This window comes from Columba livia, chromosome 8 (genome assembly GCF_036013475.1).
Source record: "Columba livia isolate bColLiv1 breed racing homer chromosome 8, bColLiv1.pat.W.v2, whole genome shotgun sequence".
Classification (NCBI taxonomy): domain Eukaryota; kingdom Metazoa; phylum Chordata; class Aves; order Columbiformes; family Columbidae; genus Columba; species Columba livia.
In genome coordinates, this window is record NC_088609.1 from 11,766,790 (window position 1) to 11,794,185 (window position 27,396).

Below are 27,396 nucleotides of genomic sequence, written 5' to 3' on the forward strand. Positions count from 1 at the left end.
ACCACACCATGGAGCAGCTTTTGAAGGAAAAAAGGGCTCGCGTGTGACTTCGGTGTTTATGGCTGGAGTGGGGTTTTCAGCCTGTATTTCTTCCATTGATGAAAAATCCAATAGTGATAAACCAAACCTCCCTAAAAAGTGAGAGTAATGGGTTTTGTGCCATACAAATCTCTCTGTAAGCACATCCCATCGCTTCTCCCTCCAGGTCAGAGCACCAAGCGCCCACTTCTCTCTTCCTGAACTCCACCACGTACTTTTTTCCACCCAAAGTTTTAAATTTTCTGTTAGGGGGCTATTGCGTATTCTTCTTGCATCTCGAGCCAAGCTGACACATTTTGATAGCAATAAATAATAAATGCGATCTATTTCCTTAGATGCTGATGGAGACCTTTTCTTTTGCAGGAAGAAAAGAGAAAGTGAGAAGGAGAGAAGGTAAGAAAAGGAGCGAGAAAGCGGGAGAAGGTGCCCAAACCCTGGCCCCAGCCCCACAGGTGCTGGTCCCACCATGGTTGTCACCCTGTGGGACAGTGTCCGGCCACTTCCTGAGCCCCTCCTGGTTCTTCCACCGAAACCCAGGGCAGCCTCAGCCAACGGCCTCGATAATAAAGGGTATAAATAAATAATGGGGAATGATTTTTGTAGGGAGGAGGTGAGGCATGAGAGCGAGGGTGCGGGGGCCGAGTGCGAGGAATGGGTAATGTTAAGGAGACGTCAGTGCTGCATCGGCCACAGATGAGGCAATGAGGAGAGATGGCACTATTATTTTTTTTGAGCCAATTTTCATTTTTCTGTGTGTATTCCTGTGCCTGGGGAGGTCCCCATCCCTCCCACCCCTGCACCCCTGCTTGGAGCAGCATCCAGCTCCTGCTGCCCCACGGGGCAGGTTGGCCTGTGCCTGGGCTGGTTTCCAAGCCAAAGGGGCACCACCGCCTTTTGGGCTCCTTTTTGCAGCCTTGAGATGAGATTTTTGCCTAAAAGCAGGAGCTCTTTCCTCCTTCTCCCCCCTCCCAGAGGGGCTTATAGGACAAAAGGGGAAGGCGCCGCTGGTGAGCCCCTGCTTGGGGCACCACATCTTCTGCAAGGACAGATTTGGCTTTTGCTTAACATCTAGTTCACTTCACAAGAAAAAAAGCTGAATTGAACGGGCTCCAACCTGTCCTCAGCGTACATCAGTGGGTGCCAGGTCTGAAGCAACAACAGGTACGGAGGGGGACCCCAAGGATGGTGACATTGGAGCTGTGCTCAGCCCAAACCTCCTGTCCTGGCCTTGGAGCCTAAACCGAAACGACATGGAGGTGTGAGAAAGGAAATACCAGTAGTTTATGAGTGTCGGGTAACTGTTTGTTAGAAAACACTAATTTCCCCTAAAATAAAATGGAAGAGCTGGTGTTGCAGCTGGTGCTGCCCCAGGCAGGGCTGGGTGTCGCAGTGGTCCCTGTCCCCAGTGCCACGTGGCTGAGCTTTCTGCAAATATTAATCTCTTCACGTATCTCTGAAGAAAAACGTTTCACAGACTAAAAAACTTTGACCAAGACTTTAAAGGTCGTAAAGAAACCAAATTTTTGTGTGTCACATACCCACAGACCCTGCCTGGGCTCTGAGGCCCAGTGCGGCAGCGACGGCCAAAACACGGCCCACATCTGGTACCGGGGCCCTCCTGGAATGTGGTAATATTTTTAAAGTTTATCTACATTTGAAGATATATTGTAGCATTTGCAGGATTAATTAAACTCCTCAGCCTTCACGAGACATGCTTCGTGTCTTTGGATGATTTAATGTGCAGAGGTTTGCTCAGGATTGATCTGTTACCGTGCAAGGAATGATTTTGTGTTGATGGGACACCGACAGCAGAGGAAAGCACGGCCAGTGTGACACAAGTGACTCGATTTAACCAAATATCCCCACGATTTGGGAACAGCCGCTGCCCGGGAAACCCCAAACCTGCCCATGTTGGAGGTCCCCAACGCGATGCCCCACAGCCACACACCCCCCATGCCCAGCTAAAGTAAATAACACCACAGCCTGTTAGCATTAGCAATTTTTTATTTTCCTTTTTTGTTGCATAGGAAATGCAGTACTTGCTTCCAGTAATTGTATTGTAATGTGAGAAGGTGGTAGCACTAATGGTTGAATACAAGAGTTAAACTAATCCACACCAGCTCAAAAAACCTGCGGAGACTTAGTTGAATAAGAATGGATGCCCACAGTGATTCTCAACCAATTACAATTTTTTTTTTCACAGAACACAGTAAAACTAAAATGGTAACTATGAGAGTCAATACAAGTATACTAGAGGCACGAGGGGCCTGACTCATAAAAAAAAAAATGAACACGACATGGTATTAACACGGGTGTCAAGTGAATTTGCAGCGGCTCTTTCACGCGGCCGGGGGAAATTTTTAGCGCCCCGAATTCCCAATTGAGGCGGCGGGACGTGGCCGGGCCGGTCGGGGCAGCGGGCCGGGGCCGGGGCAGCACTCGGCCGGGCGGCGGAACCGCAAAGCCGCCCAGGAGGGACGTTTCTCCTCGGTTGTGTTGCCAAAGCAAAGAATTTCGCAGGCCGTTTCCCAAGGCGGCGGTGCGGCCGGGCACGGGCGCCAGCAGCGTGAACAGGCGCTTCCTGCCATGCTCTGCCTGCAAACGCATCTTTTTGTTGTGTTGGGGTTTTTTGTTGTTGTTTTTTTTTCCCCCCCCTCATATTAATTTGTGGATGCAGATAAAAGGGGCAGGGGATTTCACCCCGCACAATTGTTTTTGTTCATGCTCGAGTATAGAAGATTAACTAAGTGGAAAATAGTCTTCCCTAAAAAAAAAAAAGCACAAAAAGTACAAAAGTTCACATTGTCTGCGAGCGTTCGCCTCTACCCAGGTTTCCTCCAGAGCTCAGAGGTAGTGACCAAGCGTTATGTTTTTTTCAGGTAGGGACAAGATCTCGTTTGTAACCGAGTCGCCCCATCCCACCGTGTCACAACCCCCTGGCTCCCCTTTTCCTCGGGGTGAGGAGCATCGTCCTTGTGCCCCGTCCCACCCGTCCCGGGTCCCCGCTGGGATCTGGGGGGACAGAAAGGGCCGGGGGGGGGAGAGGGACCCCAGGGGAGCAGCCCCGGCCTGCGCTCCGACCGAAACCCACCCTCCATTTGGAGGAGCAAAGCCCACCAGCCGCCCGTGTTAATAGCAACGCAGCTTTTATGAATCGGGCCCAAAGTTTGTACAGAGTTCGTCTGAAGAAAAATATTGCAACTGTGCATGAAACTAAACAACCACATGAGGTTTTTTTTTTCTTTTTTTCTTTTTTTTTTTTTTTTAAAAGGGTTTTTTTCTTTCTATATGAGGAAGTCTGGTGTGAAGAAGGGTCAAGCATGGGTACCTGGTTAACCGCTGCCCGATAACAAATCTCTCCACCGTTTGTGGATTTAAAGGGCTGTCCCTTAAATTTGAAATCGATGTGACTTGTTCTTCAGAGCAAGCTCTCTGAATTCTTAGGGTATCTTTTCGAGACGATAATTTTACCAGGCACGGATTTCTGGTCTCAAACACCATGTCCTGCCCTCTAGGAAAAATTAAAAAAAAAGGAAAAAAAAAAAAAAGAAAAAAAAAAAAAGAAAAAAAACCCAAAACACAAGTAATACTGAATTTAAGTAAATGTATACCTCCAAAATACTGAAAACACCCCAAATCAAGAAAAGACAGAATTTGCGTTCTCAGTGAAATATCTTTAAACCTATCTGACAAGAACCGAGTCAGAAAAAAAGACTAACATAACTTTGAGTAATATTCATACAGCTACTAAGCATTATGGAATAGCATGCATTAATATTGTACGGTTATTTTACATCACCTATATCAGAAGGTTCTGACAGACAGCGAAGGCTACCGGTGTAGAAAAAATCTTACTTCAGAAGAGCAATATAATACAGATTTCACAGGCACTACATTTTAATATATCAGGTATTATGCTGGTTTTCTTATAATTCTTTCTGTCCTAAAGCTGGCATTATAACAATGACCGAAAAGGCAAGGATCGAAGTAAACGGAAAGTAGATACCAAAGTTGATATATTCTTTTCTTTTTTTTTTTTTTTCAGATAGATTAGTGCATAGTTTCCATGCAGATAAACACTGCTATGCATTTACATTGTTGGAAAGCAGAGTGAATTGAGCCCAAGTTGTCACATTTTTGTAAATCATTTTGCCAGCCTGTAATAGCACCATGTAATGGATTTGCATTAAACATTAAATTGATTTCAGAATTGGTGACACAGTATTCACTACAGTTAAGTGCTATGGAATAGCTTCAATGTTACCTGCTATATATCAAAGCAATTTTCATCCCACTGCTTTTTTATTGGAAAAAATAAAAGGAAAATGTACTCGATACTAATTAGACTATTGCGCAGCCTTGGACTTGATGATGGCATAGCTGGGTTTACTGTCAAACAGTAATACATGCATTGACTTCAAGACAAAATTGGCATTGTAAGCTTGATTTAATGAAAATCCTGCCTAGCAGGCAGTGTTAACTTCACAAGACCTGCCTCCGACAGACCTCATGAGGTTGATTTTGCTGTTTATTTATTGTTTAGGTGCCATTGAAGCTCTCCTTACATTGTCATGCCGGTTATGGTTTTAAATTTTGTTCGATGGAGGCCTTCTACCAAAAAAAAAAAAAAAAAGATATTTCCAGAGACACAATGCAAAGTACAATATTAACTGACAGCCTGAAAAAAATTCACCACAAGGAAAAAAAACTGTTTTAGGCTATGTATCTGGGTTTTCTTGTATTTTTGTACAGTAAATATTTCATAACACTGTTACTACAAAGCTGCAGATATACGGAAGGAACAAAGAGAACTAGAGAAAGAAAAAAAATGTTAGAGGGATTTTGCATATTCCTGTGGGCTGACTGAATACTGCGGAGTTGAGAGAAACTCGGTGTTTCTTTTCCCCTTCGACCTTAAGGGGAGGGGGAACAAGCAACAGAGACAAAGTGTACCATGGCTGCCTACACTCGAAGCCCCAAAGTTGTTTTATTATAAAGGAAGAAGAATAAATAATGATAATGGCATCGCTGGGGTGTGCGGCATGATAAAAGCAAGTGCCCTCGCTCACATTTTTTTAAAAAAGAGGCAAAAAGGAGAGGAATTAACTTGAGGAGAAGTCAATTCATGCTAAGCCACGTCTCGGGCTTTAAATTTGGGGGGGGTGGGCGCAGGGCAGAGGATTTTGTGCGTCTGACGGGGGCCGGAGAGAAGGAAACGGGGGGGAAGAGTTGTTCGCGTGACTCTATGAAAAGCAAACAAACCCAGAAGAAATGAGCGGAGCGACCGGGAGGGGAGCGGGACCGTCAGTCCTGCCCCCGCTCCCCAAACACTGCTTGTTCTCTGCCGGGAGAGTAAAGGTGAAGGAAAATTCAATTTAGTGTGTAATACTTTACAACCCCTGTTGGTGAACACCCTCGACCGCCTACCTCATGTTTTAAAGCCTTTAAAACATTTGTGTGTTGTTTGTTTTTGTTTGTTTGTTTGTCTGTTTTCTCGCAATTCTGCTCAGAGTTCCCTAACTTTAGCGTCATCAAACTTAATATGACAAAAATACCTTCAAAAATACAGCATACCTGTAATGTCCATTTACAATGGTTCTTCAGTAGCCTATACTTCTCAAGCATAGGAATATGCTATACCATTGAGAGAAGAAAAATAACTGTATTTAAATACATACAAAAAGGAAACGGGAAAGTTTTTAACTTAAATCCAGTTCCCAAAGGAAAAAAAAAAAAGCAATTCTATGAACGCTGCCTTTATAACGAACAATCAGAAATTCCACTAAGCTAATTTGACAGAAATTTTTCCTCATTTAAACAACATTACAAAAGTCCTGCATTATAAAATAGGGTAGAATAAATCAGTGTAATCAATAAAACTATACAACATACAAATTACATATCTTCTGAGTGGGCAGTTTAATTCTCTCTCTTTGCAGCCATGACTACAACATGCTCACTAAAAACAACTAACTGCCCAAACTATTGCTTAGTTTGTTTTGTTTAAAAAAGGGTGCAATTTTATTGTATATACAACCAATTTACTGGTAATACCTTGTCTCATAGCAAGGTTCTGACAAAATGTTTGTCTAGGCTTTTTTCCCTTCACTGTGAAGCACTGAAAGCTGCTATTTTTTTTTTATTTTTTTAGTGCACATATGTCTTAATAAAGTAATGCCCAGCTAAGTGCTATAGGGAAGGCAAAGGATGCTGGCTAGAGGATGTGATACCATATACTAACAATCACACAATACAATAGAGCAAAATGACTACTCAACCACTTATCAGACACATATGAAAATCCAAAACATTTTATTTTTTTCCTTAAATAGAGAATAACCAGTAAACAATTTTCAGAACTTGGAAGTTTAAAAACGTGCATATAAAAATGGGCATTATATACTTTTATTGAATGTGGATTGATTGCAGTCTGCTAATAAAAATGGGTGTGGGATCTGAAGAAAAAGGAAGTTTGTATTTTTTCTTTTTTAAGGCTTGCTTGTGAAAGGAACAGTTGTAAAACAAAAATTGCTTGAAGCAGGGTTCAGCTTAGTGCTTCACAGTTTGACTGCTTCTCTAAGAAGAGCCCTTCCTGCATGTGCATTCAAAAATCACAAAAGTACAAAGACAAACACCTAAAACACACTGCGTCAAGTGCAGCACCAACTTTGGTCAAATAAAAAAAAATGAAAAGAAAAATTAATAATTGCTAAGCTTTTCTACATGATATAAGCAGGTATTGCATATTTTCATATATCTGGGAGAAAAACAAAACAAAAAAAGGAAGACTCCAAATAAAAGGTAAAATGCAGCAACATCCAAAAATACTGATAATCTAGCATCTACAGATCTCAGAATAGCACTGCCACTGACCATACAGGACAATAAACACTACTCCTATCTGCGGAACAACTAACATCCTATTTAATTCTAGATGTTGGAACTGACGATGGCTGACATAAAAGTCACATTTACAAAAAGTGTCTCCAAATGCTTGACTAGGGAAAAACCCCTTTCAATATAGGAACATGTGCAACAATTCCACAAATAATCGCTATCCAGGGCAAGGCACATTGATATGGAATTTTTTTTCTTTTTTTTTTCTTTTTTTTTTTTTTTTCTGTTTCGTGCAAATTAAGAAAACAAAACAAAACATTGTTTCAGGGAAAAGATGAGGAGCAAAGTGTCTTCCCAAGAATTTCAGTTACTTGATTGTATAGGACAGTAGTAGAAACCCTTCTGAAGGGTCGAACAAACATAGTTTAAAGGCAAGTGCCTGGAATAGGGATTACAATATTGTGTCTTAATGCACTCTACTTTACCCTACATTAACTATATAAAAATTAGTTACTAACACTAGAACATGCAGAGACTTTCTCTGATTAGCTGGACTCGCCAACCAGAACGTATATATATGTATAGTATAGGAAACCTTCTTAAAGTTGCATGTGAAGCAAAGGGGTGCTCCGCTGTCTGATAGAAAAAATCACTTGCACTCTTTTTTTTTTCTTTTTTTTTCCTTTTTTTTTTTTTTTGTACATAAGATACAGGACGTTTGGGGTCCAAACTTTTTTTTCTCTTTTTCCTTTTTCTTTTTTTTCTTCTTCAGCAAGTGCCCTTGCTTTGAACTGGCGTAAGTTGTACGATCAGCATCGTTCGCTTCGGTCATGTTTTCTTCGCAGTCCAGAAAATGCACCAGTTCAGGGACACGAAGGTGTTTTACTTTCTGGACCGTTCTCTCTTATTCCCAAGGTGTTTGAGAACTGATAAACCCTATATTGCCGGAAACACGTAAAATTTGTCAGAATTGGCATAATCCATTATAGTGACTTTTAGCTTATAAAATTAACAGATATTATGATTTCATTTTAGTTATGTGCTTTGATAACAGAAAATGATTAATTAGCATTTAATGTAGTTAACATATTGTGGTAAAAGCACCATTAGATTTGTATTTTTTTTTTTTTAATTTTCCTTCAGTTTTAAAGGGATACAAGTTCAACAATAAAAAACATAAAAAGCAAAAATAGCTCCCCTTTTTCTTGCAAGGCTGTTTTTTACCCCAATAATTTAGAGTCCTGGGGTGGAAGGACTTGGAAAACAAAAATAGAATTTTCAACAATCTCTATCTTACAAAGATATTTAGCTATCCAATGAAATTGCACTTTACTCAATTCAAAATTCGATTGTTTTGATTGATTCCTGTCAGTTTCTGTCAAAACAGACCAACTTCCCCATTTCTGTGTGAATTTTTGTGTCATTGTTGAAAATTGTTGAAAAATGGTTTTTTTTTAAATGTAAGTGCAGCATTTCAAACTTTTTTTCTTTTTTTTCTTTTTTTTTTTTTTAGTGAATAGTAGTAGTTCGATGTTTTAAATCGCTCTGCAATCGAGTGGAAAACAATTGTTGACAATGCTCTTATGGTTCATGTTACGTATCTAAGTGCTGACTGTAAAAAAAAAAGAAAAGAAAAGAAAACAAAAACAACAACAACAAAAAGAATAAAACCTGCCATTTTTTTCCCCGATATGTTACAGAAAAACATGCTCTATGTCTGTCCGGTAAGTTATATATTGCAGAATTCAGCTACTACAAAAGTTATAGTTTAAGTGTGTTTCATGATTTCTCAAGAAGTCTCACACCTGTATGGGAAAAAATCGATGCGGATACTGTAAAACAGTTAGGCTCCATATGGAAAGTGTGTTACAACAGCGAGTTGGTAAGCAGCAGCAGAGGCTAGTTCTACTCAGTGTCACCTAACGCTTACACTACCAATGAAACACTTCAAAAGTTATGAAGCCCAACCATTTCCAGCACCATAGGAGAAATTACAACAGTCCTAAGTTGTCTAAAAAAAAAAAAAAATAACCCAAAACGAAACAAAATAAAAGTTAAAATCTCGAAAAAGTTACGGCCTTTGCTATTCAACCATAACGTTTGCCATTTCCATGTACGAGTTTGCTGTCGGTGTCTGCTCGCCTCCCCTTCCGATGTGAAGTCGCTGCGCTGCGATGCTGCTGCTCCGTGTTACAGAGGTGGGAAGGGGTCTGGTGGTCTGTCCGGTGGGTGGTGGGAAGCTGAGACTTTTATCCCAGGTACCAGGACTGCAAAAGAGAAAGAGAAGCGTCCGTCAGACCCCTCGCCCGCTTTCGCCTCTTCCCCAAGGGCTCCGGGCATCGCCGCCGGCCTCCGCCGCCAAGAGGGGGGCTAATTGAGACTGTGACGAATCGACCTAATTACAAAGCTTAATTAAAAATACTGTACAAATCAATATATTTTTTTTTCATGTCACTGGACATAGCTACAGATGAAGGTGGGGGTCATGTCATGTTACAAGTTATCCATCTTTCTAATAGATTGTGGCTTGAAGATCCCGATCCCTCCAGTTCACTTTCTTCTAATCCCCTGAAAAGGCGATACACATTCGTCTCTCTGTGCCATTTATCACCCTGCAGTCGGGGTTTTCTTGGGTATTTAGGCATGTGCCAGCATAAACATCTGTTGCTTTATACTGCCCTGCTTCAACTGTCTCGCTGGAACAGATGCACAGAAATTCAACAACAGGGCTGTTTTCTTAGGAGAAATGTGGATCGCTAGAGAAAAGCCAGGATAAAGCAAATCTGGGAGAAAGTGGATCAGTGAAAACGTCCCGTATCTCTGGCCATACTCTTGTTTCAACACAAAAAGTGGAGCTCAACTAATAGCTTTTCTTTGGGAAAAGTTTTGTTGTTTTTTTTTTTAACTCCCCTAAAAGGGAGGGAATTCCCCGGGATTTCAGCTCCGCAACAAAACCATCCTTAACCGCGCAGATGCCCAGGGCACAGAAAGCAATTTCGCTCCTCGATAGGAAAAGAAAGGCGGTGGGAAAGCCGGCGTGGGCTGTGCTGAGCTGGGGCAGTGCCACCGCACCGGGGACCCGGCTCGGCCCCGCGGGGTCACACCGACCCCAACCTGGGATGAATAAGAGCAGTGTTAGGGGCTGTACGCGCAGGGGGATGCTACTTGGCAGTGACATATTGCTGTGGGAATACACCAACAAGCGGTAACTATTTAGCCTGAAGTAAAGTAACACAAGAAAGATTCAGGTATTAAAGAGCCGTTGCTGATACCCCGCGTTTTTACTTCGGCTCCCGTAATATATGAGGTGCATATGTGCGCACATATAAAGCGACGACAAGTTCTACCAACTTTTCCCTCCGTCCCTTTTCAGCGTCTGACGTGATTGATAGCATAATCAACCCGGGGAGGATTTATGAACATTTACAGAAGACTCTGAGGCAAGTTTCATGTGGGACTTGGAGATTATGTGGTCTTGCCACGGAGGTAGGAACCGGTAAAATAAATAGCACGATGGGAGAAGTTGTCCTGCTTCCAATACACCTCATTAACCAACTCTTCCTCCGCTCACCCTTCTGAATACAAACACACCGGTCCCATATCGGCTCCATCTATTGCCTACAGATTTTATATTTAGACTTAACGCAGGCTGCAATTAAACAAAATAGTTCTCATATGTAAAAGTTCATAAACAGAGCAAAGTTCTGGCAGGATTTGTGAAGTGGTGCCAGGTCCCCTTCCCCTCCCTGATTGCAGGGCCCTGTAGATTTTAGGCGGGCGCAGGGGAGCTGAGCGGCCTGAAAACTCTTCCCAACTTTGCGGGGTCGTCCCTGGCGCTTGTCACTTGAGCGTGACAGTCTTTGGTCAGGCTGGGAACTGTGGAAGTCCCTGGCGGGGAGCAGAGGGGTTAAAAATTCCCAGCCAACAGCTCGGATCTATATTGCAGATGTCCAGTTGGCTCCCATCGCCGCTGGCCTGGCCACACGGCCCACGGGCCGGCGGGAGCTGCTCGGGCCTCGCTGTTCCTCTTTCCCTTCTAAAGGAGATTTAAAGAAAGGGAAAAAAAAAAAAAGGCAAAAAGCAAGCAGAGGTGGGGCTGTTCCCGGCTCCCCGCCGCCGTCCCCCGGGTCTGTCCGTCCGTGGGTCCGTCCGTGGGTCCGTCCGTCCCCCCGCGGCAACGCCGCTCCTTCACGCATCTTGCTATTCAGCCTGCGCCTTGCAGACAAGGTTACCCCAGAGCGGCTCTGTAATCCTTCACTGAAATAGGCTTTATTGATTGCTCTGGTCTATTGTTCCCTTTTCAAGTCCCCCAAGTTCAAGTTCATCCTGGTGTTACATCATGTCTCGTTGCTAGGGGCAACCAGACAGCCCCAGACGTGACTATCATTAGCAAGAGCCGCGCTGCGCCCTCCCACCGCCCGCCAGCCGCTCTGACGTAGCAGCCCCGCTGCAAACACATTGAAGTATTTATTCTGCCTAATTTATGACCTCCACAGCAAGAGAGACCCCCACTCCAAAAACCAACACTGTTGTATATTTAATTAATCTGTCTTTCTCTGGCACTTGGGAAAGTTAGACAAAGGTCTAATTATTGTGTGTCGCTCCCCACACTTTTCTTTTTGGGGTGACTATTTGCATGGGAAAAGAAACGGCGAGGCTGGGCGTGAGTCCCCTCCCTCCAAAACACCTTTTTTTTCTCCCCTGCCCTATTGACATTTCATGAAATACTTTAGCTGCTTAAGGGAATTAGAAAAAAAAAAAAATCTGATGTGAATGTAACTCCTTCTGAGTTGGTATTCAGTAACACAAATCAACTCATGACATGTTTAAATTTAAATGCTAACCACACACTCTGCGAGTTACTTTAAAGGTTAGTTTTTAATCAATAGAAGTTGCTGACTCCGGAGTTTTGAGCGGCGCAGTGCAGCTCTGGGGCCTTTGTCTAGTGCTGGGCTTTCAAACTTTTTTTTTTCTTGAGATGATTTTAGCAATGATTTGCAGACACAGAGTGCTATTGTGCTCCTGACTAGCAACATGTCAATAAAGGAGTAGAGTTACCGTGCACTAGGGTGTCAATATGACTCCTGCAGACACCGCTTGGCCCTAATACCAATGAAAAACTTAATTAACCCTTAGAGGATCGACCCAAACTGCACGGCTATTTTTTAAACTTCCGTGCCGGCGCTCCGGATCGCCTTTACTGAAAAGCTGCCTCTACAGGACCCAAACTCCGCAGCTGCATCCCGCTTCGCCTGCTCTGCAACCCCACTTGGGTGACATGTTTTAGGGGCCGAGGCAGCAGAACAGCCAGACAGAGAGCGCGTTTACCCATCCGATCCCACCGGCACTGCTCTCGGGACACCCGTTTAATTTAGAGCGTCTTACAGCCGAAACGCACACACAGAATGATCCTCCTTTTCTCCTAATCATTTTAATATTAAGATCTCATATCCCCCTCAAGCCTCCTATACACGTCTAAGTCTTCCCGGATTAGGGCTGAAGAGCACCATTGTCCTCCTGAAGCACCTGTGAAACTTCTCTGCAAGCGGAGAGGAGACTCCGCGCCTCAAATGAAAACGTCTAATAAGTGTATTATGCATCTGAAGCTCTGATAGCTGAGATCTGTCAAGTTTTTTTTTACATGATTAGGGGGCTTTGATGGGTAAAAAAGCAGCCTGGATCCGTACGTTCGGATGGCTGAAGTATTTTTTGCCTTCTTTTAGGGCGCTGTAACCACCTGATCCATTTTATCCCTTCGTGTTCTGTAACTTACCCAACTGCACCCAGACAGAGAACGGCGTATTGCCTTTCTTAATCTAAAATCTCCGTTTAAATCATGTGCACAATCACAATACGGCTAGGATGATATTATCACCGTGCGTTTTCATAAAAGAGCCGGTATTTTATTTCCCCTCTATTTACTCTGCGGTACTATTCTCCCAGGGAGTTCAGAGCTAAATGAATCCACCGGAGCTCAAGGTCCTGCTCGGCAAAACGACTGTCACACAGCTGTCGGTGCCACTACGGGTCTGTACCGTCCTGCCGAGCACCTCGCTGTCCTTCCCCAGCGCTCAAGGTGAAACATCAGAAGGAATTCTGCAGTCCGGCACGAGATCTTCCCTTCCCTTTCTCCAGTCAAATGGAGAAGTAATCTCATCAGGTTGAAAAGTGCTGACTAAGGATTTAATAAAGTGTCTGCAGATGTGTGTCATCTCTAAGGTATTCAACTCATGTAATGCAAAACAGTTCCACACCGAATGTGCTTATAAAATTCCATTTAACCATTGCAGAGCTCTATTTTACTGTTCTCGGAGGAGTATTATCACACTTTTTTTTTTTCCTAATTTACAGCACCATGAAAGTTGAAACTCTGTGCTGCCAGTATCTGAGAATCCTCACAGTAGTAAGGTTTTATGAACCATAAACAATATCTACTTGACTGAATCCTAAACAGGAAGTCTGAAATGGCAATTAAGTTTCTTTGATAGCGCAAGTCTATTTGTTTCCTATGCTCTTCTGGAGATAGCAGAGACAGGCAAAAATCCTCAGGCAACTATGTACAATTGGCCCCTTTGTATGGGAAGAACAGCGCAGAAACATTCTGTGATTCGGGATATTTAAAAGGAGAAAAGCTCAAAGTGCCTCACTGATTCCGGTAGCAGCTTCTGCCTGTGTCAGGAGCCCAGAAACGGGCCCATTTGTTTATTAAAATGTTCTTGAACCAGCCTTCCTGTGGGACGCGTTTCAGCCCGGGCTCCCAAGCTGAACCCCGAGCACCGCTCACGTGTTTCAAACCAGAAAGGCAATCAAATGCAAACTAGTTAAATTTACTTCTACCTGCACATCTCCTGCCCTAACAATGAGACCTTTCAGTTCGCACAAAAAGTGAGGGTTGTAAAGCGGCCCTATCTGTTTTTCAAATTAAAAAGTTAAACAAAAGTCCTCAAGGGCAAAGTTTAACGCTGCGGAAGGAGGTTGTTAATGTGGAATCCAGAACTGGGTGTGACAGTTGGCTCATTTCTCCGGGCGATGTAGGTTATTTAAGGACATTCGCACATTTGAAACTCTGACAAACTCCACACGTAGGAGCTTTTGCTTCACCTCATCCACTTTGGGCTAAGACGTGCTCTGTTCTAGCCGTTTTCTTCAGGTTTCAGCCCAATCTGGCTGCCCGGCGGCGGGACGGGTCGGTGCCATCGGGACTTCAAAGGCGGTGCTGGGGCCGTTGCTGCCCCGGGCACGGCTGCGCTTGCAGGAAGTTTTCACTGCACGGGCCCGGAGGGAAAATCCACCTTTGATAAGAGCCTAAATAATCAAAAAAAAAGAACTTGCAGCTTTATTGCTCGCTGGGAAAGCGGCTGTTTGAGCAGCCGAGCTGAACCCGAGCCACGGCCGTCGGGCACCTGCGAGGATTCATCGGGGCCCACCAGTTGGGTTGTTTTGTTTGGGGATGACATTTCATACATCTCAAGAACTTCAAGGCGATCAAAAACGTTAACCTGGGGAAGGTGAATCGGGGTAACGAGTCCTTCTGGTTGCAAAGATAAAAGGAGAATGTAAACACCTAGGCAGCAAACTGGTCCTTTAGACATCATCTTGTCAGAGGTCCCGGGAAGGCTCTTCCCTACGGCGGGTTATTTAAAAGCAAAGGGCCAAAACTGGGGCTTTGATGCCGTTTCAAAAGGGTGAGCGAAGGCAGGAACAATTCAGCTTCTGGAGGGCTCCTGCAGATAAAGCAACTGCTTTTGCTTTACCCCATGTCTGAATTGGTCCCACTTCTCTATCAGTTTCTCCAGAGCTTCTCCAGGCGTGAAATTTTGATCCTACTGCGTAAACCAAAAGGTGAATATTGAAGACAAGGTCACCTTTGTGCCTACGGAAGTTATTTTCTTAGAGCTGGGATTAATTATTTAGTAATTATATTTTCCAAAATGAAATACCAAAAGGGACGCAAGTAGCATGTTGGTCATCCCCAAAGGGACATAAAACAGTGAGTGAATCTTCTGGTTGTCCAACATCGACACCCAAGAGAGTGGCCCACCCCACTATGAGCATATTTATACTGTCTCGAGGAAGATAAAACCCGTCCCAAGAGGGACACTTGTCTCTAGGCGATGTGTACAGTAGCTCTGCATCCAATAGCTTTTGCGAGCACGCCAGTTGTGGCAAACTGCATTAAATTACGTGCAATAATTTTGTAATACGGACTTCTGCCTGCTGACTATTAAAAATGTATAGTAGTCCAAACCACTTCTCTCCTGGGACCAACAAACTCACTTCAGGCAAGATTTCTGCTTGGGTTCAAACCTCAAGTTGGGAACAGCTCGTGTCTTTAAACTAAGTCACCCCAAACCCTCCCCAGCCTATGAAAACACACTCGTACAGTAACTCCTGCTGTTGTTCCAGACATCTGAGTGTTCCAGCAAAGTGTCCCAGCTGGCCCCAGATGTTTCTCAAGTCTAAAGCAATGCTCGGAGCGCCGGACCCCCCGCCGCCCAACCTGGAGCTCAGCGGATTAAAGATTGACTGCGCTATGACATATTCGCATTTAGCCCGAATATAATACAGCCAAGACTTATCAATGGCAAATGTTTGAAATGTAATCCAGCCAGCAGAGTAGGCTGGCACTTTGAATATGATGTATAAATAATGTATGGGAACTTAAGATCTAAATTAGATCTACAGGAAGAAAACTTTCCCTTTTCTCTGACTCTAAAAGCGAGTTCTCTCACAATGAGGTCATTTTTATGTCCGTTTTTCAGTTTACAAGTTTGCTTTTAGACAGAGGGTCTTCCTTTTGCTTCAGAACATTTTGCGAGTTACAGTTTTCCTGCAGTTTTCCAAGTAGTTAAGCAAAGAAGTTCGTTTATTTGTTAATAAATTAACTTTTAAAACTGCAAAATAACTTCTAACTTTGCACAGTGCGCTGCAAGCTAACTGCAATCATGCTAAACTGTAACCATTGTTGGTTTAAAAAACCAAAAAAGATAGCGGAGTGAAAGAGAGAGAGGAAAAAGAAAGGGAGAAAGAGAGAGAAACAATCCCATTTTGGTTTTTGTTAGAGGACGGCATACTACATAGATCAGAGACTTTTCAAAAAATAAAAAGCCCCACTGTACACAAAGCACAGGAAAATGTGAGGAAAAAAGGAAAAACCTAAAAGCAGCTTAGAATGTGTTAACTCTGCCATTCTGTCAGCTTAAAGAGTATTTTATGCTTGATCAACAGCTCTCTTTTATTATGCTTTTCTTTCATTCATTCAAGACATCAAAGACCAGAACCACCAGTGTACCTGATCTACCAGAAGAACTTGTAAGGGTGTTCTAAAGAAACGGGGGTATTGGGAGCCAGACACCCCTGCGGACAAGGCAGTTCAAAGAGAATATTTCAACAATGATTACATTTTGTAAATCTTTGTACGAAAGACAGCTTATTTCCTGCTTTTTTCATGAAAAATAGATTCTATCCATTAAAGTGAGCCCACAGTATGAAAGTTACTTGAGATCTGAGGTACAGCAAGCGGATTAAGTGGACGGTGAGATGAAATCTTTGAGAGAGACGATGGCTTTCTCTGATATTTGTCGTTGCCATAAGGTTTTCTGACTCGGATAGAAACTTGGTTTTTTTTAGACTTGCCGGTGGCAGTGAAGGCGTTTGTAAAAGCAAAATAAACCCAAATGAAACAGAAAGGGAAACTGTAACAAATAAAGGAACTAAGAAAACAAATGGCTGCAAAAACCTTTTGACATGTTTAAAAGGAAAACGATATATATTTGCCCCGCTCCAAAAATCGCAGGCTGGCCATTTAAATCCTGCAGACAACTCGGAGGCGCAGCGTGCAGACCCGAGCCAGCTGTTTACTTTTCAAAGCCCGTGGTGGTTTCTGCATTGATAAACTATATAACCTCACACACACAGACGGGATTTTAGCTATGCCAGACCTCATTGCTCTGTCCCGCTCCCTTTATGTGCTGTCACAGAATAAAAATGATCCTAACACAAACCCTGAAATAATATCTCGCTCCAGAAAGGACATCTTTGTAGATATTTCCTGAGTTACTGCCAAAAAGACTTTTTTTATTTTTTGCCCATTCATCCTTTCAAAATTTTGCTATGAACGTAGCCAAAATTGCTCGGGTGTAATCAGAAATGACCAAAATATGACCCAGCAGCCAAGTCCAGCTGTGGGAGGGGGAAGGTGCCCCATGCAGCCACCTCTGCCCCCACACCTGGGGACGGTCACCAGCATCCCCTGGTACATAAATGGCTTTTTGCAAGAGAAAGGGAAAACGGCAGTATGCATTTTTTCAAAGAAGCAAAAAAAGACGACTTTAAAGCCCGCCTCGTGGTTTACATATGCTATTGTGATTTAAAAGTAAATATGCTGCGAAGGGGTTTTTAAATTTTGCACTTTATGCCTCGCTTCTTAGACAGCCCTGTGTTTTCCTCTGCTGGAAGCACAGCTAAATTTGCAACACTTTAACATTTCTGATGTTAAATCTCACTTATTTCTTTCCTTTTACAAAATAAAGTGTGCACTGGGACTTGGATCCACTTATAACGTTGCTCCGGGAGCTCCCGTGGAAGCTGGGATGGCAAACACGCCGCTGAGATGGGGCTTTCCAGCATTTTGCTAAGGAAAAAAGCCAGATATTCGGGAACTGCCTGTGAGCCTCATCCTGAAACTACAGCACCCACCTCATCCCTGTGCCCCTGGACATGGCACAAGGCCGGTGGGCGCACAGGGACCCCCCAGACCTGACAGTGGGTGCACAGGGACCCCCCATCCCCGACGGTGGGTGCATGGGGCCCCTCAACCCTAACAGTGTGTGCACAGGGACCCCCCAGCCTTGACAGTGGGTGCACGGGGACCCCGCAACCCCGACACTGTGTGCACGGGGTCCCCTCAGCCTCGACAGTGGGTGCACGGGGCCCGCGGCAGCCCCGGCTCCCAGCCCCTCGCAGCCGCCGTCTGCCTGTCCCGGGCTCCGGCAGCGCGTTTCCAAGTTCAAGTTCAGGTTTAAGCGAAATAAAACGCTCCTCGGGAGTCTGCAGCCAGCCCTCATTTACATGTGATCCCTCTGAACTTCGCCTGCGCCAGCGCGCCCTGTTTCCAGGGCCCGCCGAAGGAATGTTTTACAGTTAGAGCCCGCAGTGCTTTCTCAGGCATTTTAGACCCAGAGGCCCAAGTTTCAAGCTGCAGCATTAAAAGTTTCCACAGAGCTACTGCAGAGAGAGGGAGGAAGGGGGGGGAGGAGGGAAATGAGGAGAACAATATCGTCTTAATTGTCTCTATATAGCTCCACAGTTAAAGTATTACTTTTTAAAGGGACATAATTTATTCTAGAGGCACGGTGTTATAACAACCAGTACATACTTTCACCGCGGCGTAACCCGCTCTATTCTTCATTGTGCTCTCTGGTTTTGTTGCTTTTGCAGAACTCCTTGTTACCCGGTTCCCTATACTGTACTTACAGTTTTATTCAATTTAAGCCAGTTCCTGCAGTCCTCAGGCAAGCGAAAACTCCCCTGAAGCCTCAGGAGTTTTGCCTGCACCAGGACTGCAAAAATAATCTCCCTGCAACCACCGTTTCCCCCAAACTTTCTTTACTTTTATTGCTTTAGACAATCGAGGAAAGTCATCCAAAGAAAATCAACCCCCAGCCTGGGCCTCCCAAGCTCCGTCTGCAGAGAGACAGGCTGAGCGCACACACGGACACACAGACACACAGACACACACTCGGGGGTTTGCCCCTGGGACTCTCCTTCCCAGTCCCGTGCTGGTGGGAGCAATGGAGCGACCAGGGCTACATGAGGGGCTGAGGGGTCCTGGCGGGATGGGCTGATCTGCCGGCAACTTGCTGCAGGGGCTCTTTGCTCTGCAGAATTTGGGGTAGAATAGGTAGTTTTCAGCCACTTTTCTTGACTGCCCTGAGAGTGCTTTAGAGTACACAGTGTAAGAGGAAAGCAAGGGGGGCAAACAATAACTTGAGCTGGAGGGGAGAGTGATGGCTCCCTCTGAAATCCCTCCCAAAGCCCCCAGCTCCCGGCCTCTGCCCGCATGGGGTGTCTGCGGGTGAAGCAGATAAATGAGCAGCCCCATGAGAGCAAAGACATCGTGCGCGGCCCCACAAAAACTGGGCAAAAAGTAGGGGAAAAAGGGTCGGTGGAGGGTCAGGAGGCGCAGGCAAGGAATTGGGCTGTGGGGCAGGGGACGGCGGGGCTGGTGGGATGGATGCCGAGTCAGAGGGCCAGCATGGGGACTCTGGGATGAGGAGGCTGACACAACAGCACAATTTCAGAAGTTAGCAGAGGAAGGCTGGGGTTTAGAGACTGCAGAAAGGGAAGAGGAATTGGGGTTTTGGCAAGCCCCAGGTATACTGGGCAAGGAGTTCAAATCCAGTGTCCAAATTAACAGGAATAAAGGCAAAGAGGCAACTCCTGTGTTCTTGCCACATTGACTTAAAATTAACATAGATGGTGAGCTGGAGGAATAATGAATCAATCCAGCAGTGATCCCCCCTTCCCAAAACTCCCCTTAAAAAAAGACAGCCAAGAGGGCACTGAGCTGAGCAGAAAAACCCTCCTGTACGGAGGAACTTCTGATGTTTGCCTTTTTCCTGATGCTGTTGTAACTTGCCAACCTGAGCAAACTCCTCTAAGAAAAGTGGAAGGCTGAGCACCTGGGGTGCGTGACCAGGGGGATGGATGACGGGACTAGTTGAAGATGCCCCCGCTCATGACCTTTAAAGGTCTCTTCCAACCCAAACTATTCTATGATTCTACGGTTCTATGACTCCATGACTTCTCCCATTACAGGGACATGGGACACGGTGGCCGATGAGTCCCGTCCAGCTCTGTCAGGGCCATCAGGATGGGGATGACACAGGAGCTGGGTGACCGGGGTGAGGAAGGGCCACCCCGGCCATCGCAGGTATCCAGCTCTCTGGTGGAGAAATGGGAAAAGCTTTGGAAGCACATGATCTGCCTTTGGATGAGGCGGGACGAATTAGACATGGTTGGCTAAAGGGAGTTGGGTCTTGGCCTAGTGCGGAGCAATTTTCACACATATTGTGAGATGCCAATGGAAGTCCTGGTGGAGTGTAAAGTCATTAAATGAGACGAAACTAAACAGTTTAGTTATTTCTGCTTCATCATATTTGTGCAGTATGGCAGGCAGAATGAATTAATACTAATGATCAAATTTAGTAATACTAATTAAACGATCTCAATTTAATTAATACTAACAGAGAAAACAGACAAAATTACTAATGTAAACCTTGAACTTAAAATCAAAAGGTGCCTCTTTGCTTTTATGAGTCACTGAATGTGAGGCTTTTCCCTGAAAACAGACTGCACAGAAGTGGCTCTTTGTACTCACTAAGTAAGCTGCTCTATTGTATGGAGAATTACAGCTCCCTCCTTGTCTTTTTTTTTTTTTTCCCTTTCCCTATATGTTACTACTTTTACTCCTCATATTCCTAAAAAGACTCCAGGAGAAGAATCTGAACCCTGTTTGGACTCACGCAATACCAACAGGACTGACAAAGCAGTTACAGTTATTGGGACAAATTCTGCCCTTGTTACTGCTGTTAGGAATACAACATTCCTTGCTGGGAACGAACCAGAGGGAACATAACCTGGTGTATACTTCCAGATTTAACCTACAAGACCAGCAAATTGGGAAAACCCCCAAACTAAACCCATCTCTATGTCAAGGAAGATTTCTTTGGAGTCACTGAGAGATAACGCCTGCAGCCACAAAATAAAAACTCTAGAGATACATGATGACTGCACTACAAGTCCTCGTCATAACGAAAACTTGAATTTTAACCTTTATTTGAAAAAGTCTAGGTTTATTCTCCTGTGCATAGATGCAAGGAAAATACAAGCAAAATTCAACAAAAATATTGTTATGTTTATAAAACAAACTCCTGCTAATACCAAATCTTCCATTTCCTACTCTTATTGACTTCAGTGAATGTACAGTCAGGTCCAATACCAGAGATTCACAGCCATGATCTCTAACTCAAAAGACCAGAAGAAAGTGCTCCACAAAAAAAAAGGGAAGAGCCAAACAAAGAACATTATGTGTAAAAATGTTCCTGCAAAATCTCAAATCTGATTGTTTAGCATATGTAAAGATGAAAAAGCCCAAACCCACCTGCAAATTTCATATCTAGCTTTATCTCCCCCTATTTTTTTAAAAAAGATGCCTCTTCTGTTGTCATACTAAAAAAGATGTTGTTTTAGTAAAAGCGCAAGAGGATATCTAAAGTTGTATAAAGCTGCTCCAAGCAATGCAGAAATTGCTGTGCTCAGCCTCAAAGGGTGGCTGCATTTTATTGGTAATGATTTTTGTTACTCATATCTCATAATTAAAATTACATTTCATTGTCTTCTGAAATACATTTAGCTGCATCTCTTAGTGTGTAATAACTAGTACTTGTATAGATGATGCAAGAGTTGGGTCATGCAAGTGAATATGCCTGAAAATATTATTGTTATAGTGTCAGTACTGTTTTCAAATTGAATATTAATAACCATAGTAACTAAAGGCTAGTTAACTAGTTAAGTCCACAAGACACGTTCACGTTTAGCCTCTTGATTCTTTAATATTAGTTGTTTTTTTTCTTTTTTAACATATCCTGGGTTTGGCTTATACTTCCCCAGTTCAACCTCTGTTCAAGCAGAATATACTATAAAAACAAATGCCTAAACCAAGATGCCTTTCGTTGTTCTGAACTGAAACCAGGTAAAGTTTGAAAGCTACCATTTGGCACACTGTTAGTAATCCTTACTAGGAACAGACAACCCTTGTTAAATTTAAAATATAAACAGGTTTTAACAAAATTACAATCGTTCTGATGCTTTTCTTTTGAAGCCCAAATCTTTCCGCTGTGTGCTATTTATATTTCTCCGAGATAGTCCCGTGACTGGGGAGGTACATGAAATCTGCTGCAAACTGGTGAGTCCTCTAATAAGAAATGGCTTCTCATCTCTTGGCCCCTTCTTATGGAATTTAGTATTAATTTCAGAGCAAGACAGTCTATTTTGCAAGGTGTTCACCTCTGGAGCTTATTTATTCCTTGACCTCTGTGTTAAGGCCATAAAGCAGAGGTGATTTTTAGCACAGAGGTAGCTTAATGCCCATCCATTGGGAGGGATGTAAGGATCGTGGCCTTTCATTTTTGACCTTCATTGTAGATTGTGGCCCTAATCCTTTGATCGCAGAACTGTTTAAAAGTATATATGGCAGTTGGCAAAAAATCTTAATGTTCCAGTAAATGCAAAAGCCATAAATTCAGCTGCTGACCTTTTCCATCCAGGTCACATGTGACACGGACTGGAGTTTGTCAGACTGTGTGGAATTTATGGAGCTCGTATAGGTATCAGCTGCGAAAGCTGAACTTTCACGAAATGTCTTTCAAAGGCACTTCCAAAACCCTTGTAAAAAGTCAGTATGTCCTTTTTTTTTTTTAAGCGTATACATTCTACACGCACTTTTAAAGGTCTCATCACGCCATCTCTGCAAATCTTTAACACTTAGGCAACTTCAGCTCTTCAATTATTACTCTTTACAAAATAGAGAAATCAGGTCAGGCATGTAATTATTGTGATTACCAAGTTCCAACAACCACTTTCCAAGCCTACAGAACACGCTGAACCTCTGCACGATCCTTTCTGTCTCATGTATGTCTCTCTGCCCCCCTCTGAAATCAATGGCATCGATGGCGTATTGTCAGTCAGGGAAATGCGATGTGATAGCACCCTAAAGCACTTGCAAAAGGAGGGAAGGAATACAAAACCTACTTGGGTCCAGGCCGTGAGAGCGAGATCAATGTTTTCAATAATACGTTTGCCGCCATGTAGCACCCTAACTGTCGCAATTAATAATGTAGAAGGAGCTGATTAACTTAAGTAAAGTGCTCTCCACTGTGTAAACACATAAAGATCTATAGGGCAAAAGAGGAAAGAACGAACAAAACGTCATTTTTATATTTTATGTGGACACATTCTTGCTTTCTATTCTGCTCTTGTAACAATTACTGTACTAGCCACTCTGACAGAGTCAATAAATCGATCTGGGACCTGATGCCGCAGCGAGGCAGACTAATCCAATACAGCATTATCTGCGATGGAGGCTGGGGGCGGGCGTGGGGTGGCCGGGAAATCGGCCAAGTCAAGTAAAAGCAGTAAGAGGCACATAACTATAATCTTGCCTTATACTTGTTTGTTTGATTTGTGTGTGTTCGTATGCATGCGTGCATCTAACAAATGTGCAGCTCTGCAGCAGGACTCTGCCCGTGCTGCATCTCCAAGGTCCTCACAATACTCCAGTTGGTCACAGGACCCTGTTGTTCAGAGAGGATCTGCACTCGTTCTGATTCCACAGAATCACAGAACAGTTTGAGTTGAAGGGCCCTTCCCAGCTCCCCCAGTGCCACCCCTGCCATGAGCAGGGACATCTGCACCAGCTCAGGTTGCTCAGAGCCCCGTCCAGCCTGGCCTGGGATGTCTCCAGGGATGTTCATCCACCACCTCTCTGGGCAGCCTGGGACAGGCTCTCACCACCCTCACTGTAAAAATTGATCATGTCTGCAGCATGGCCGATGAATTTAAAGAGCTGATGACTCTCCCCCACCATGCCAAAGTCAGTACCTGCTCTCCCTTCTCAACCGCACCCATTACAACAGCAGAAAAAGTTGCTGCTTGTCCATTGAAAAACAAATCTGGGAGACCCCATCTGTGTCCTCTGTACCTGTGAACACGGGAACTGTCATGTTTTGTCAGATTAAATGGTCACTTGGGTCTGGTATTATGTCTCTGACAGCAACTGCGCTCCTCTTGGGAGGAAGACACAAAAACCCCTCCAAAGGAGACGGACCAGAACGGTTTGGCCTGAGGGGAAGCTCCTTCCCAGCCCCATGCAGTAAGTGGTAGGCCTTGTAAATCCATGTTAGCGGGGAACATGAGATTGAAAAAATAAAAATAAAAGAAAGTTTCCTGCTGAATGGAAAAAAGAAAACTGTTTTTTGGCAGAAGTTCTTCAAGAAGGAGAACATAGGCCATTGTTATTATGAAGACTTTTCAATGAAAACGCAGAAAATCATTGCCTTTTAGAGTAATTGTTTAGCTAAAGAAAGGTTACACAGCTTGTAGAGAATTTAGTAAGAAATTAAATCTCTCCAGCTCATTCATCATATTTCTGCATTTGCCAACTCTTCCCACCAGGCCCACAGTTACTTCTTCTCTCTCTTCTCCCCTACTGTGGAACATAAGTAATGGCCATAAAACCCACAGAAAGGGTGCCTTACATACAGGCTTCCTGTTTATTGTAAGGAGGGGGGAAAAAATGCAGTAAGTTTAATTGCTTAGTTTGGGAAATTAATCTATGTCCCTTGTAAATAATTGTATGCTGTATCTATGGGAAATAGGATGCTTAGTGTTAGTTTCCAAAAAAGAGTCTGAACTGCTCACCGGAGCCTGGAAGGAGAAAAAGCAGAGGAAAAAGGCTCCCCTGTGCTGAGGACTAACCCAGGCGTTTCTGGACTGATTTGGCTCCAGCCCGCTTTGAAGATAAGGCCACATGATGGTACTGGGAAGTTTTCTATGAATCTTTACCTTTATAATGCAATATGGGCTTTTTTCTGGAGGTATACTGTTCTCCGCTTCTTTTAAGGAACTGATCTGAGAGAGCGGAATTTCATACCACCCCCCTGCGTGAAAGCTCAATTAAACAGGCTTTGTGCACCGAGCTGAACAGTGAAGGGGATGGGAGTTGGGGAGTGACTCTGATTTCTGGTCACCTTTGTATCTTCTCTCTATAGAGCATGTCTGGAGTGTCATTAGTGACTGTGATCAGAGCAGCACGTTCACACTCACGCTGCACGGGGGCTCTTTGCTCCCATCACGGTGGAACTCAACTGAATCTCAATTTTAGCTCAGTGAACAATTCAGCCAACATTTCCTTGACTAATTTCAACCAAAGAAAAAAGCGAGTTTAATATGGCCGAATACAAAGCAAAGGCAGGAGCCAAAATCTTTCAACTTCCCAGGGTCTGAGAGCTGCTGATAGAGAAACTGACACTGAATTTTCTACGCACTTTCTCTCTGGACTTAAGACGATGTTTTTTAGAGCGATCTCCAGACCACCCTCAAGATCAGGCCAGTAAAGCTACTTCCTGGCTGGAAGATGAAAGGCAGCACCAACATTCAGGTCACGATCGGTAGCTTGGTGCCACTGGTTCTGCAGCAAAACACTTTTTGCTCAGGAATCAAAGCTTTCAATGGTCATAACAAGGCTCAAGCCCACAAGAGCCCACCAGCTCCCTTCAGCCCAGGCAATTAGTATAAATTAAGTGATTACACATACAGTATTCTTTTATCACACACTCAACTGTTCATTATAATGGTTCTGCTTCTCATCACTGTTTCAGATCTCTCATTTCTTACAGGTATTGCAAATCTCTAGTAGGAAAGCGATCCATGAGGGTAGGATAGGCTCACCCACATAGGCTCAGGAGCAATCTAAAATTCAGATGGCACTCTGGGCACCATGTAACTCTGCTCTCACTTCCCATTGCTGATATGGGAAAGTCCACAGATCCCTTGCTGGGTTTGGAATGAGAGTGCCCCCTCAAACTTCAGCAGCCCTAGAAAGCAGCAGTCCTACACCTCAAAATGGTGGTATTCTATCTAGTCGTTGCAGATTTCTGTTCTTTACCCAGGACAGATGTTATTCCTGCATTTAAATGAATCTGACAGTACATTTGCTGGTATGGGCCTAGAGAAGGAAAGGGGCAGTCAAGTCTCTGCTTAAGTTTCTGCTTAAGTCTCTGCTAAGTGCTCTGCAGCTTAAGTTTCTTCCAAAGCCTCGCACACTGGCCTAGGGAGGTTACTTTATGGAATATGTCATTCTCAGGGGGCTGAACTGATTTGGACAAATGCCTCCAAATTACTGTTCTTCATCTTCATTCACGCTCAAACACAAGCGGTGCATTCAGCCTTGAGGAGCAGTATTCTTATCCTGGGGAGGAACAGTCACCTAAGCAACAAGTAGCACTGACCTGGCTTATAAATAGTGCTGCTCAGAACCCCCAAAATAAAAGGCCTGATCTTGTTCCTGCAGCCTCTCATGTTCTCTGCACATCCACTGCCATGTCGGAGCCTCACGCACCCCTTACGCTGTTTTTTTTTCTGAACACGAACTGCTCCGCGAAGTGAAGCGGCGGCTCAGCTGTTCGCACGGGGCAGCAATACCACGAAATCCTGACCTTCCCCCTCCTGCCCGAGGGCCGACAGGTGCCGGAGCAGAGCAATTCCTGGGCACTGGGAGATGGGAGGGAGAGAGAAGGGTGCAGAGGCAGCTTGCGGTGCTCATTGACAAAGCGCATGGACACGAGCTGTGCGGGAGGCCAGCGGCTCGGCCTCCCTTTCTGCCGGTGCAAAGGGCAGAGCTTCAGCGAGAAGCAAGAATGCAAAATCCCCCGTGAAGCGAGGCACACGTTTTATGTGTCAAAAGAAAAATGTGTGCACTGGTTTCTTTCTTCCATAGGGTGGCAATGGAACCTGGGCACAAAACAGCTCCGCGGTTTCAGCTGCAGGAGCGATAGCTCTGGAGGAGCTGCGTTAGCTTCCTATTTGAGGTGTTGACTTTGATCTATGGATCCTATATGCTTTTGGGTCTTGCTCCCTGCCAAGCCGCTTCCCTGCCCGCACCGTGGCGAGGGGCATCACCTGCGCCACATCCCCCCGAAATAAGTGTCTGGGCAGCAGCCACTGGCTGTTATCACAGAAAGACCATCGGCTCTGGAATTTGCCTCCCTCCCTTGTCTCACGGAGCTCACATCTGCTAACCTGCAGGACACAGCATAAAGCTCTTCTCATGCCCTCTGTTTTAAAGTGCTGCCAGTGAAAAATTGCAGGTTGCAGTCTGCTTTCTAAGAAGATTGTGGGGAAGTAAAATAGTCTTTCCCTCGTCTCTCAAAAAGCAAGCAATTGTACAATTAGGTTTGTGTATGCACCTGAGGCATAAGGTGTTTTTTTAGAGATAAATAAAAGCCTAAAAGAAGAAGCTACAGAGATACCACTGTCTAATTCAGGAAAGGCAGAGAACAGGAGCAGATCTAAAGAAGTTAGCAATTGCCTTACACTATAAGCATAGTGTCCCATTTGCTAAACTTCAGTAATTTCTCCCCTTAACTTACTACAGGGCAGCGTTACTCTTTTACAGATGGGTTTCACAAGTGTGTGTTTTTGTACTTTTGCTTCCTAGATAAACTTCTCTGCCTTTTTTGGGGGGGGGTTTGTCATACTTTATTGAGGTGTGCTAGGTAGTTCTGGGCCTTTTGTTTCAATTGTTTTGTGTTATAAGGGATGAGCTCTATGTAGAGCGCTGGTGTAGCTGGATGGCCCCACCAGAGAAAGTGTGAAGAGACAAGACCTTGGCTCACTACCTGTGATCTGAATGGAGCTTTGGGATCCTGCAGCGGCAGAAGCAGGAAAGGCTTTTGTACT

General features: G+C 44.2%; 1 protein-coding gene across 28 annotated transcripts in view; it reads right to left on the reverse strand.

The window, feature by feature from the left end:
- Nucleotides 1–2,025: 2,025 nt before the first annotated feature.
- Nucleotides 2,026–27,396, reverse strand: part of NFIA (nuclear factor I A) — a 348,817-nt gene continuing 323,446 nt past the window's right edge. For all 28 annotated transcript variants that reach the window (XM_065070931.1, XM_065070923.1, XM_065070913.1 and 25 more), the window contains one exon: nt 2,026–9,143. In XM_065070931.1, coding sequence (XP_064927003.1) covers nt 9,126–9,143 — 18 coding nt within the window. In that variant the 3' untranslated portion in view covers nt 2,026–9,125. The remainder of the gene's footprint in view (nt 9,144–27,396) is intronic.